Source organism: Drosophila biarmipes, chromosome X (genome assembly GCF_025231255.1).
Source record: "Drosophila biarmipes strain raj3 chromosome X, RU_DBia_V1.1, whole genome shotgun sequence".
Classification (NCBI taxonomy): Eukaryota; Metazoa; Arthropoda; class Insecta; order Diptera; family Drosophilidae; genus Drosophila; species Drosophila biarmipes.
In genome coordinates, this window is record NC_066611.1 from 7,748,946 (window position 1) to 7,762,473 (window position 13,528).

The following is a 13,528-nucleotide window of genomic DNA, read 5'->3' on the forward strand; positions in this document are numbered from 1 at the left end:
TTAGGAATTTTTAAACAGAATACCTATACATTATTTATATATTTTTGTATAATACCTGCAGTCCGCGCAAGAAGACCACCATCGAGGAGCAGTGGGACCAGCAGGGCGCCTTCGAGCTGATCTCCGTGGAGCAGGAGACGTACGAGAAGTACTTCTACGGCACCGAGCACTGGAACTACTTCACCAGCGACGAGGACCTGGGTCCGGTCATCCTGTCCATCAAGCAGGAGACGCTCAACGGACGGGATCAGTTCCGCATCCTGGTGCGGGCTGGATCCTACACAGTGCATGGACTGATACCGGCGTCCTGTGTGTTTGCCGATAGGTAAATTAACTGAAAAAATACTACCAGGAAAATATAAATTATTAAAAATATATAAACACTTTGCAGATATAATCGCGAGGAGGTAGTTAGATCTTTAGGTAAAGAAGTTAATTTAAATCCACCTTTAACGTTAGGACAATTACCCGATACGCCAGAGGAATTATTAAAATTAGATCAGGTTTGTACCTATCTCGGGGGATGATGATCCAAGCCTGTATTTGTAATGCCCATTTGGTTGTTCTTAGGTTTTTATAAAATCAGAGTTAAAAGTTGGCGTCATATTTGTCAAAGAGGATCAGTATACCGAAGAGCAAATTCTGGACAATAATGAAAATTCACCGCTCTTCGACGAATTCCTCACGCTTCTGGGCGATCGAGTCCGGCTGCGCGGATTTGATAAATACAAAGGTGGCCTTGATACGGTGCACGACCTGACAGGTGAGGGAACAACTTGTCCCTATAATACATCTATTTTAATATTTAATAAATTAATTTAATTTATTCATTGTAAGCATGAAAACCCCAGAAGTACACAAACCAGAACTAACAATTTTCAACTATCTTTCCTCGACCAATTTAAAGGTCTCTTCTCCGTGTACACGAACTGGCGCAACATCGAGATCATGTTCCATGTGTCCACTTTGCTGCCCTACGAGAAGCACGATCCGCAGAAGCTCCAGAGGAAGCGCCACATCGGCAACGATATCGTCTGCGTGGTCTTCTTGGAGGCGGACAACACCCGCTTCAGTCCCGCCTGCATCAAGAGCCACTTCCTGCACACCTTTATTCTGGTAGGTTAAGAATCACCCAAAAATCCCCATCGCACCTTAATATATTTTCATTGATTGTGGTTTAGCCAAGTCAAGACATGCTTGAAATTTATTTTTTAACCATTTTTGCATTTTTATAAGGGTGTAACTTACAATGTTTTAAATTTCAGATTTTAGTAAAAAAAAAACTCATTTTTGTGAGGTTTTTCAATCGTAGTTTAGCCAAATCAAGGCGTAGAGCCAAAAGACTGTTTTGGAAAGCTTACCAAATTTGCTAACGATCTGCATCACTCCCAGGAAAATTTATTTTTTTACCCATTTTTAAAAATTTTATATGGGGGTATCTCATAATTTTTGGGAGTTCATATTTTAGTAAAAAAAAATCACCTTTTTTGTGGTTTTTCAATCGTAATTTCGTCAATTTAAGGCGGACAGCCAAAAGACAGACTGTTTTGGAAAGCTTACTAAATTTGCTGACAATCTGCATCACTAATAGAAAAATTTTTTTTTTGACCCATTTTTCCATTTTTTGTCAGGGGGTTTCTCATGATTTTTAAAACTAGATATTCTAGTCAAAAAATCTCCTTTTTTGTGGTTTTTCAATCGTAATTTTGTCAATTTAAGGCGGACAGCTAAAAGACCGACTGTTTTGGAAAGCTTACTAAATTCTCTAACGATCTGCATCACTAAAGTTCATTTTAAATGGGTCATGTTTTTATGAAATTGAAGGGTTACAACTATTTAAATAATTTCTAAGACAGTTTGATTATTAAAGCTCTTTTCCTTCTCTCCTAAAGGTTCGTGTTTCGGCGCGGATCAAGCACAAGCCCACGAGGTACGAGGTGTCCGTGGTGACCCGCGACGAGGTGGGTGCCTACAAGCCCTACCTGTGGGAGCAGTCCGTCTTCGAGAAGGGGCCGATGTTCCGGTGAGTTTCGGCTTAAAAGAACCTAGACATAACGAAGCCACCACACTTTCCCGCGAGAAATCCCCCCTAAAATGTGATTTTCCCTAGGGAATGGCTGCTGACGAAGATCGTGAATGGCGAGAGGGCCTCGTACTCGGCACCGAAATTCGCCCGGATGCAGGAGCGAACGCGGTCGCAGATGCTCGAGGATCTGGTGATGAATCTGTCGAATCATGCGGAAACTGGACAGATACCGAAGCCGTATAGGCGCGGCAGCTGGCGACCGATCGGTGAGGATGAATATATCAAAATGTTGCATGCCCGAGTCCTAGACAACAACACACACCACGAACAGCAGCAGCAGCGGCAGCAGCAGTTGCTGCAGCAACACATGCAACACTTACCGTCGCACAACATCTGCTGCTATTGCAACAGCAATGCCAATGAGTTGCAAGCACACCACAACAACAATAACCATAAGAACAGCAACAACAACAACCACAACACTACAGCCACACACAGACACAACAATAACAACAACAACAACAATTACTTTGAGCAGCAACAACAACAGCTACTTGAGAGCCAACAGCAACAACCATTGCTGCCGCAACAACTACTGCAACACCATCTGCAATTGTCGACGTCGTCACTCACACACACGTCATGTTGTGCCATGTTGCACCTGTGTGCGAGGCATAGTATGTGTGCCACGCCCCCCGAACCACAGCCGCCCCCTTTCACCACTTTCACCTGGGCCCGCATGTTTTTTGCCTGGCTTTGATGAATGACTTCTCAATATTTACACTTCCCTTGGCTCACCAAGATCACAAAAAAGAGGGTCGCAAATGTAAATTATTCAATATTATCTGGGACAGTTCCTTGGGGATTTATCTCTATTACAGGATAAGATTATCTTTTAGATATTGTAGCAAGCCTTGCATGTGCATTGATGAAGATATATTGCCACTTGATTATTTTTAAAAATATTTTGAGGACCAGAATAAGTAGATTAGCAGGGATTTTAGTGTTGCTGAATCAAAAATAATACAAATAATTGGTTTTTAGTTGGTATATAATTGCCAAACAAAATGTAAATATGTATATACTATGATTTATTTATTCTCAAAGAAGAAAAGGGAAAGTTTATAATTAGTTTGTAATTTTTTTAACCAGATTAATATATTTGCAAAAAGGATGGTCATGGTTCTATTTTAAAAGGCATATTTCAAACATCTTTTAAAATTTCAAAAAAAAATTAATATTAAAAAAATGCTCTTCTTATTAATTAAAAACCATTTCTGTTGGAGAAAAATATTTGACTAAGGTTTAAAGTTTCAAAAAAATAAAAGTTATCCATTCTTAAATGATGTGTGGATGGTCAAAATCAACTACATTTCTTAAATGAGTAAGGAATTAAAATAAGTTAATTCGGTAATAAATAAAAAGACCTAATTCCAAGGACCTTAAACAGCCAGCTTTTTAAGAAATCAACCGTCTGTCTCGTGAATCCTTAAGCAAATCTCTGGGATTTTATATTTTCCGTGCGACTTTAAGGAGATTTATAAACAAATCGCGAGAACAAATTGCAGGCATTACTGGCAGCCGAACCAAAAAAAAAGAAAAACAGGGAAAATAGAAAAAAGGACATTTGCATTTGGTCCTTTGTGACACGGCTGCTGTGCGAGTATGTTTGATTAATCGTTTTGTCTTGCTTTCGGTTGAACTTTCACCCACCAATAGCGAGGGAGACGGAAGAGGCGGCGAGGGAGAGAGAGGGAGAAGGGAGAAACACACACTGACACTTCCGTTTCCGCCATTAACACATCCGGCTGTGTTTGTGCCCACCGGAAACGTGCAGTCGTCGCTCGAAGCCATCACAGGGCGGCCTCCCTCTCTCTCTCCCCACTTTCTCCTACTTTCTCCTCCTCCCCCCCCCCCCCCCTCTCCCTGTTGTCAACTCTAACCCCCCGACGAGGACAATCTGCTCGTCCTTTATCTACACACACCGACACTTGTCCGGCCAAGAAATATTGTCCATGCTTGTGTTGTTTTATCAGTGGGGGATATCTATTGTGCCGGCCGCCCATCACCACCCACAGGCCAACCACCACCGAACACCACCCTCCCCAGGATGTTGTTGCTGTTGTTGGTGGTGTGTCGTTGCTGTTGCTGTTTGTTGTGATTTTGTTTGGATTTCTTGTTGTTTATTTGTTGCTATTTGTTGCACTAGACAACACAAATCTAATTTGATTTATTCATGCACACACACACTCACCCACACTGTCCCCACACACACACACAAACACACTGAGAAAACCCGGAAGTGATCCCCAGTGGGAACTAGCCGCATGGAAATTATGCAAATTACTGCTCCAATAGTTTGGCATTTCCATTCGAATGCGATTGGGGAACTGCATAAATTCCGAGTTCTATATGTGCACACATACAGCTGTGTTCAGAAAAATGGGAGAGGCCACCAAAAAATATAGGAAATTAATCAAATGAACCTCCCAAAGGGTAAAACTGTTAAAAAAAATTCCAATAAATATAAATTCAATTTTTAAAAATAAAAAAAAAATTTTTCTTTGAATGTTTTAAGTATAGAATTTAACATATTCATCCATGAAAAAAAAATATAACTAAAATGTAATTACAAGGCATAATTTAGCGTATTTGTTTTTTTCAATTTATCATTTTTCTGTAAAAGATTAAAAGAAAAGAAAGAAAGGGAAAGGTATCTAAAATGTAATTATTTATGAATTTTATATCAATTTGCATACATAGCACAAAATAATTTTAATATTTTTAGTTAATATATTACTTTTTAACTGAACACAGCTGTATGCACATATGTGTGCGCCTAAGAACCACTCAGTTATATGGCCAGTGGAGACTTTATTGAACCCATATCGCCTCCCAATTGTAATTATTCGATTGTGTATGTTTATTACAATCACCTTCATAAATTCCACTCAAAATGCAGTAAAACCCGCTCCAAACGACATGTGTGATTGGGTCTATACATGTATATATATAAGGGTGTCGCCTTAACCCTTTTCGTATACTTTCCATATGCCAGATGATGCCAAGCCTTTTCCTTGCCAAAAGGATGCCTAATTCTGTAAAATAAATAATTTAATTCGACGTTAAATGGGTTCTATTTTTACACCACTTTATAATAAATATTTTTAGAACCTTTTAAAACACTCTAAACACTCCCTGCACACTTTCACATAATTTAATACACATTTATAGACTAAGAACATAATACAAATAAGCATGGCACATGCATGATTTTTAATATTTAATGGAATTTCTTTCAGCGAATACATCCCAATGATTTCAATAATGTTTCTGAAATAAATAAATATTTTAAAATATATTAAACTGACAAAGGAAATCCCCCAATCTGTTTTCCGCAGGTCACATGCGACCCTCGTCACCACTTCTGGACTCCGTTCGCGATCAATTCGAGGACTACGACCAGCTGGCCAAGGACTTCACCCGCGTATTCCTAAACGAAGAACCATCGTGCCTGACCAACGCCCATCTCTTCGACGTCGTGTTCCTGGTGGGCCAGTCCAAGCAGAAGGCTCGATTTATCGGGGTCCGGGCGATCCTGGGAGTGCGGAGTCGAGTCTTTCAGGTTGGTTTTATGGAATTTCGAGTCATTAGTTGATAGAATACAAAATGCAAAAATATTAATTACATATATTGATAACAGTGCGTATGAGTAATGAACTATTTTTTATTCAGACAACATTGCGTATGAGTAATAAAATGGCAGCATTGAAATAACTCATACGCCATGTTGTTATTTAAAAAATGAATAAATAATTCTATTAAGTATTAATGTCTTGAAGTCGTGGACTATCAAACGTATTTTGGTCATATTTTACATATTTTTAGATTACTTGAATATGGCTACAGATGGATAAAACCTTTACAACAATGCTTATTAAATGCATTTTGATGATATTTTATATAATAAAATAAATAAAATATTATTTTTAATTTTTTTAAATTGCTTTCGATATAGAACAACTTATATTTTATTATAACGCTCAATAATATAAGCTCCCTTAGTAGATTTTTTGAGAAATAGTAGTGAATTATTTTTGAATTAATATTTTAGGGCCAAGGGGAGCGCAAAATACGTATCGCACAAACAGTTATTGATGATCTCATAGAAATTTAAATAATATAAGAACTTTTAAAATATAAATATATAATTATACCTAAATAAAGATACATAATATTTAATGTAATATTTAATATAAAAAGTTATAAAATATTTTAAAATAATATAGAAATATATTTAAATTTATATGCATCAAAGGTCAAAATTTCTTAAAAGAATAATTTAATAAAACAAAAATTAGATCTTAATTATAATATATTTTTCATGTTCCTTATAGGAAATGCTGTACGGCATCCAGACGGGCTTCGGATCGCCGCAGATCCCGGTGGCGGAGATCTTCGCGCGGCCCGCCCCATCGCTGGTGTCGCCGCAGAACCAGAAGCCCAAGAGCAACAACTACCTGACCGTGCCCGACTCGGACTCCATCCGGCCGAAGAGCGTGCCCTCGTCGCCGATGGTGAAGCGGGCCTTCTCCCGGCTGGGCACCATCACGGCCGGGTGGGGCCGGTCCATCCGGAACAAGAACACCAACCAGCTGAACCCGGACGACAAGAAGAAGTGGATCTCGTCGACAGATTGTTCGAGTAAGGGTTTTCAGTCGGTGCAATGCAACCATATCGATGCGTGTTCTTTTCTCTCCGCTCTCTTTTGTTCTCTTCTCTCCTCTCTCTCCTGTGCGACTTGTGTTGATTTTCCGCATTTCCACATTACGTAACCGTCCACCGTCTGCGTCCTTGCGTCCTTACCAAAAATATAACTCCAACTTTGCATCCTTAAAATATCGAAAAAAAACTCAAAAAAAAAAAACGAAAAATCTTATAAATGCAACCTGAAAAACGCACGCCGCACATCTTTGCCTCTGCGTACTCTTTATAACCACCACCCGATCTCAACTGACCTATAAATATACACATAAATGTCCTGAACTCTATAAATACACCCGATCGTATGTCTTGTATCGAACGAACACCCAACCTCACTGTTGTGTTCCTTTCGTTGAACTTTGATTTATCGCATAAAATATTCTGGACGTGGTTCTTTCGTTTGCCAACGTTTTTGACAATGCATCCTTTGTACAATTGGCCGAATAACTATTTTTGCCCACCTTCTGTTTGGTTTATACTGCACTCGATGTGATCTTTAATATACCCGAAAACTCATATATCATCAACCGAAAATCACCTGTCTGTGCTTATGCCAATGCCTGTTTATTTTACCCGCCCATATACCTGTGAAATTAATTTCAATAATTTTAAATAATTTAAATAATTAAACTATAATTTACGTATACTTAATATGGAATTCACCACAAAACATACCGCATTCCACGCCATTTCACCTCTACTCACCACAACTGCTTGCATTTTTACTGTTATATGCCATTTTGAAACAATTGGATTCGACACCAAACTGTTTTGAACTCTCTCTTGACTTTCTCCACTACTTTCACCACTTGACTTGATCCTGGTTTCTGCTGTCCTATATCTACAATCTGTACTCTGTATTTCTCTCTTTTGTTAATCTCAACAAAACTCCATGAAACAACCAAAACGAACTAATTTAAATTAAACAACAAACAAAATTTTGTCATTTTCTCATCTCACGTGACTCGCCAACCGCCTCACCACTCCCCAAAAAAAAAAACTACAAATAATAATACAAAATAAAAACCCCTCGCTCACGCCACCCAACACAAACTTCTTAACTTAATGCCTTTGGTTTCACCGATTATTTGATTGCCGACTGACAAATGGTTTGATTTGCAACTATGATTTGCCGCTTTTGCTTTGCAATCGTTTCGTTTCTTTACTTCCTTAATTTCGACGATAACCGATCACCAATAACCGACTGACGACTACCGACAACCGATGACCGATTGACCCACGCCCCCTCCCACTCGATAACACCTCCCACTGGCGCCTGCAGACAGGGACAGCAAGGACAAGGACAAGGACAAGCCGGGCAACAACCAGCTGGCCGTGCCACGCCTCTCCGTCTGCGCCGACGCCCAGAAGGTCGATCGCGCCAAGCTGGCCCAAACCGAGTTCAACATCATCGAGTTCGACCCGGACACCTTCCGGGTCCTGCTCGACTACCTGCACACGGGCACCTGTCCGCTGACCTGCGTCTCCATACCAGGTGAGCAAGCGCGAGTTCTTCAGATCCACGCGAGTTCTTCAGTTTTAAGGGAATTCTTCAGTGCTACGCGAATTCTTCAGTTATATAACAAATTTTTCAGTTGTACGCAAATTCTTGAGATCCACCCGATTTCTTTTAATTTTAATTAAATTCTTTAGTTCTACTCGAATTCTTCAGTTCTACGCGAATTCTTCATTTTAATTAAATTCTTTAGTTCTAGGTGAATTATTCAGTTTTACGAGAAGAATTCTTTAATTGTACGATAATTCTTCAGTTTTATGGGAGGTCTTCAGCTCTACGGGAATTCTTCAGTTGTACGCTAATTCTTCAGTTTTAAGAGAGTTCTTCAGAATTCTTTAGTTATACCGGAATTCTTTAGTTCTACGCGAATTCTTCAGTTGTACACGAATTTTTTAGTTCCACGCGAATTCTTTAATTTAAAGTGAATTCTCTAGTTCAGCTTAATGACTTTTTCAGTGTTCTTTTTTTTAGTAATACGAAAATGTATTATTTCTATGCGCATTATTTAGTTCTCCAGTCTTCATAAAGGATTAAATGATAAGAAAAGAATAAAGATGAAACTTTTAAAAAATCTTTTGACCACCTACATATATATAATATTGGCAAATGTACCTTTATTTTTATAAAATAATTAAAAAAATATATATTCAATATATATAAGTATTTAACCATTTTGTTGTGGTTTATAATTTTTACAAAATGATTTTTACAGGCCTGCTGTGCGCCGCGGAGCACTACGACCTACCCGAGCTGCTGCAGGCGTGCTTCCACCACTGCAAGCAGTTCCTGCGCATCGAGGTGGTCTGCCCGATGCTCATCTCGCTGGAGAACTACTACTGGCGCTACACATCCGCCTCCGAGCTGGTCAACATGATCCTGTCGTTCGTGGAGAGCAAGGCGCACTCGCTGTTCAAGTGCCCGGAGTTCCTGCACCTCTCCGAGTCGATGGTCCAGATGATCATGTGTCGGGAGCTGCAGACGCCGGAGATCCGCAAGTTCGAGGCGATGCTGGCGTGGGCCCAGCACAAGGTGGGCAAGCTGAAGAACCATCCGAACAAGGACACCCAGTTCGAGTTCGAGTGCATTATGGAGCGGCTAACGCGCGATCTCAACCTGTGCCGGATCTCGCCCAGCGAACTGCTCACCGTCGTCCTGCCCTCCAAGTCGATGAAGAACGAACGCATCATGGAGACGCTCATGGTGCAGGTGAATCTGGGCACCTATCGGATGCCCGAGTTGGATGCGTACCGTCAGCAGTTGCGCCAGCAGGAGTCCGCCGAGGCCACCGTCCAGGTCCACCGGGGTGGATGAGACAGTAAGAATGTGAGTTTCGATTTGGAGCAGCAGCAGCAGCAGCAGCAGCAGCAGCATGAGCAGCCATCGGATACGGATGCCACAGTAGTTGTCCCCCAGCACCAGCAGCAGCAGCAGCCCCACCACCAGCAGAACCACCACCAGGGCGCGCAACCCATCGACGCCCGTGCCTATGCCATGGCCTCCCTGGCCGCCGCCCTCGAGATGCAGCATCCGCTGCAGAATCCCCATCCCCTCCAGCACAATGCCCCCCGCGACGCCGCCGACGAGGAGGTGGAGCTGTACGCCAGCTTCGACAATGCCCCGAGCACCAGCCGGGTGGCCGCCCAGATGCAGGCCGCCAAGGAGGCGCGCCGCAAGAGGTGGGCGGCCGACGGGGCCAGCGGGAGCAGCGGGGACGGCGGTTGCGCCAGCGGCAGCAGCGGCCGGCGGTACTAAGCCAGCGGGCGTGACCCTGTGTGACTGAGTCAAAATTTAAACCTAATATGCAGAAATTCGCCAAGCCCTCAGTTAAACAAAATACAGCTAGAACCAATTGGGAATTATAGCATGGCAGAAGGAAAAACTTCTTTTTTCGAGAAAAAAATTTCGAACTTTCAGACAAAATTCGCCAAAAATTAAGATGACAATGTACAAAAACCGAATTTCGAATGGCGAATTTCTAATATCTAGGCTACACTTTTCAATGAATTTAAGGAATGAATCTGAGCAGTGATTGCAGAGTATTTTTTACCTAACATATAAACCTAGATAAGTTCATTGGACCCCTAAAACTGAATATCCTTTTTTTCGAGCCACATGCCTTAGCTTAAATAAAAAGTGTATTAATTTGTATGCTTTGTTTCAAATTGACATTCTTGTTTACACAAAAAAACTGGGTTGAAAACAAATAGCAAACAATATTGAGTTTCAAAATTGTAAGATTTATTTCATTTAAAAATCTAAAGGATGGTGTCTTTATAAACATAGTTTAGGCAAAGGAGCAAGCCTTTATTTATAAATTGTTAAATGTTTTGGCTTTTCGTTTAGCCCTGAAAATTTAAATGTTCTTTAGAAGTTTTGATAAACAAAATTAATTTTCATTTCAGTTATTCAACTGAAGTCTTAGTGTTTGGGCGCCAATTAGTTAACTTGCCAATTCTAATTTATTATTAAGATTCTAAACATAATAGAAAATTTTACACAATAGGTTCCCTTTGTTTTTATAAAGTAAAAAAATAATTAAGAATTACTTTTAATTTTAGCCTTTTAATTTAAATCCAAGTGTTTGGGCGCCATTTGCTTTCCTTGCCAGTTCTTGAATTTTTAAATTTTAAACATAGAAGAGTAATATTTTCCCACCATGTTCCTTATGTTTTTTATAAAATTATAAAACGTCGCAAGAGAAGTTTTCGTAATCTACATTTTCTTACCTAGATAGGCCACTGCATTGGGGCAAATATTCAAATTTTGTATAGATACTTCTCATCACTGTGTGAGCGGGTGCGTGTGACTGGTTGTGAGTGATTTTTGAATGATTTTTGAATGATTTTCGAATGATTTTGCATGATTTCTGTGTGTGTGCGACCAACCCATCGCTCGAGAGGAAGGAGGCCCGAACCATCCAAATCGAAACTGACATTGTTAACTCTTACATTCACCCCGGGATGACAAGAGCCCCCGATTTTTACGGGGGGTGCTTAGAGAGCGAGCGGAGGGAGACGGCGGCCCACACCCACCCCCTCCCGCCACCCCCTCTTCAAAAGAATTTGGCGGAGGATCCCAGGCAAGGCACAAGCGTTTTCTACAAGTATTACCCAGCATACTACATACCCCATACCATGACTGTCCTAGCGCGGTGTGTAGACTAGTGTGCTAAGGAACCACTGTGGCATTCGATTTTTGATACCCACACAATCGAAGATAACCGAAAGATAAAGTGCAGAGAGGAGAAACAGTCGCAAAAAAAAGAAAAAAGAGAAAAAAACAAACGCTTACTGATGTAAAACAAAGACTTAAAACTAAACAAAAAAAAGGAAGAAACCAAATTAATATGAATATAAAAGGTAAAAGAATTTTTTTAATAAATGTTATTGAACAATGTAAGCTGAACAAAAAGAGAACTCCACTCACCCTGTAAACCAGTTCCCCCAATAAAGTCGAGTTACCCCAGTTATAACCTAAGAAACTAAAAAACTACTAACTATACGATGTACTTAAATGTTCAAGAGAATTGCAAGCATAATCTAACTGTTTGAAGGCTTTTGTTCGGTTTTTTGTATTGTATGTTAATTTGTTACTACCAAAGAAAAGCCAAGGAAGCATATTATACATAATTATATACATTTCCTGTACATTAACTACTGGTACTATAGTAATACTATAAAACTACCAAGTAAAGAGAGTCCAGAGAACCAGAAAACCGTTACATAAGTGCAATATCTAAGTGTATGTTTGTATAGCCGATAAAGTATTCGACCTAAGAAGCATATAGAACAACCTCTGAAATAGCAAACCAAGCAAAAGGTAATCACTTACGATAGATTGGAGCCGAAATCCCCCGGAAAACCTGAACAGAAAGTCAACTTTAAGCTAAAGAAACTAGAAAACACAATATTACCAGTAAAAAACACCCAAAAAAGAAGGATCCTAAAATCAGAAATAAAAAACCCATAGTTCTGCTGATCCCCTAGGAAATCAGTCAACCCTGCACTCACTAAATTTTGTATTCCCCTACCACTGCCCCAGGAGTAGGTACTTAGTTCTACTTTTACTTTGCCCGTACTTTACTTTCTACTTGACATGGGGTCAAAGCGAATTCTTCAGTTGCCAACTTTTAATCGATAATACCCACAAACAAAGCAAGATCTGGTGCAACAAGAAAACTAAATGTAAACGGCAGCATTTCCAAAAGGGTTTCACTTAAATGTTCAAAGACGCATATATCAAAATTCAATATCTACTGTACAACCAAGTTTATCAAGTGTCTGGCAGGTCATACATATGTAAGCATAAGTGTAAGCGACTAAGATATTAAAAAAAAAACCCCCAAAGAGACACCCAACCAATAATTAAACGCTTTCAGTGTGCAAAACCGAATAACTATTAATGTTGAATGGTGGAAAAACCCAGCTAAACCTAAACTACAGTCTTGGAAAATAGTGACAGCAAGAGATTTTGGGGACTGGGGACGGATATCTTTGAAGTATTTTGAAACCAAAGTTAGTTATACAAAAGTTGTAAGTTTTTTTGTTTTTTGTTGATTGATCTACAAGAAAAACAAATAAGAAGAGGTTAATGCATAGCTGTATTTTTACCGTCGCTCTATCGACTCCAAATATACTGTTCGAACTGAATGTACTCATCCGATTAATATGAATGTATTTACCGCAGATAAAGCATATATGCCGAAAGTAAACAATAAGCGCGATGTTCCCAGGTGTTTGCTCCGATCCGCACCGCCGCTCTGCCGTAGTTAACCCACCCAACCACCGGCAGGCAGAGTGGGGCAAGTGGTGCGGGCTCGGAGCCACTTTGATAGCAGTGGAAAATGAAAAACAGGCGGAAACCGAACTCAAAGTACCACTCAGTGTAAAGCCGCGACTCCTTTTGAGCTGACGATATCTACAAAATACCCATATGAAACACATTACACTAAACGAAACATTTGTTTAATTGAAAAACAAAACTCAATTGAATGCGAAATAAAGCTAAATATATGTTGTAATTGCCAGAGCCAAGCATAACAGGAAAAAATAAAATAAAAATTAAAAAAGAAAAATTAATAGTCTTTTTCTGTGTTTTAGGGGTGGGTCTTGAACCTAGGACCTAAATAATTACTAGGGGTAATTCATAGATTTGCTTTGTAAAATACCTTCTTTTTGAAGTTTTTTTTTGAACAAAACTCAATTGAATGCGAAATAAAGCTA

At 39.8% G+C, this 13,528-nt stretch overlaps 2 protein-coding genes across 5 annotated transcripts in view; both read left to right on the forward strand.

The window, feature by feature from the left end:
• Positions 1-9,652, forward strand: part of LOC108035169 (uncharacterized) — a 115,070-nt gene extending 105,418 nt beyond the window's left edge. For 2 of the 4 annotated variants that reach the window (XM_017110677.3, XM_017110848.3), the window contains 10 exons: positions 62-325; positions 392-503; positions 571-763; positions 908-1,116; positions 1,893-2,023; positions 2,111-2,292; positions 5,428-5,651; positions 6,424-6,730; positions 8,073-8,285; positions 9,019-9,652. In XM_017110677.3, the coding sequence (XP_016966166.1) occupies positions 62-325; positions 392-503; positions 571-763; positions 908-1,116; positions 1,893-2,023; positions 2,111-2,292; positions 5,428-5,651; positions 6,424-6,730; positions 8,073-8,285; positions 9,019-9,617 (2,434 nt within the window). In that variant the 3' untranslated portion in view covers positions 9,618-9,652. The remainder of the gene's footprint in view (positions 1-61; positions 326-391; positions 504-570; positions 764-907; positions 1,117-1,892; positions 2,024-2,110; positions 2,293-5,427; positions 5,652-6,423; positions 6,731-8,072; positions 8,286-9,018) is intronic. The other 2 variants (XM_017110764.3, XM_050885779.1) reach the window with 2 other exon arrangements.
• Positions 9,621-13,362, forward strand: LOC108035578 (uncharacterized protein DDB_G0285291-like; the record flags this gene model as incomplete). The annotated part of the gene is made up of 1 exon (XM_017111288.3): positions 9,621-13,362. A coding segment is annotated over one exon (438 nt), but the record flags the coding sequence as incomplete, so codon positions are not given.
• Positions 13,363-13,528: the final 166 nt, after the last annotated feature.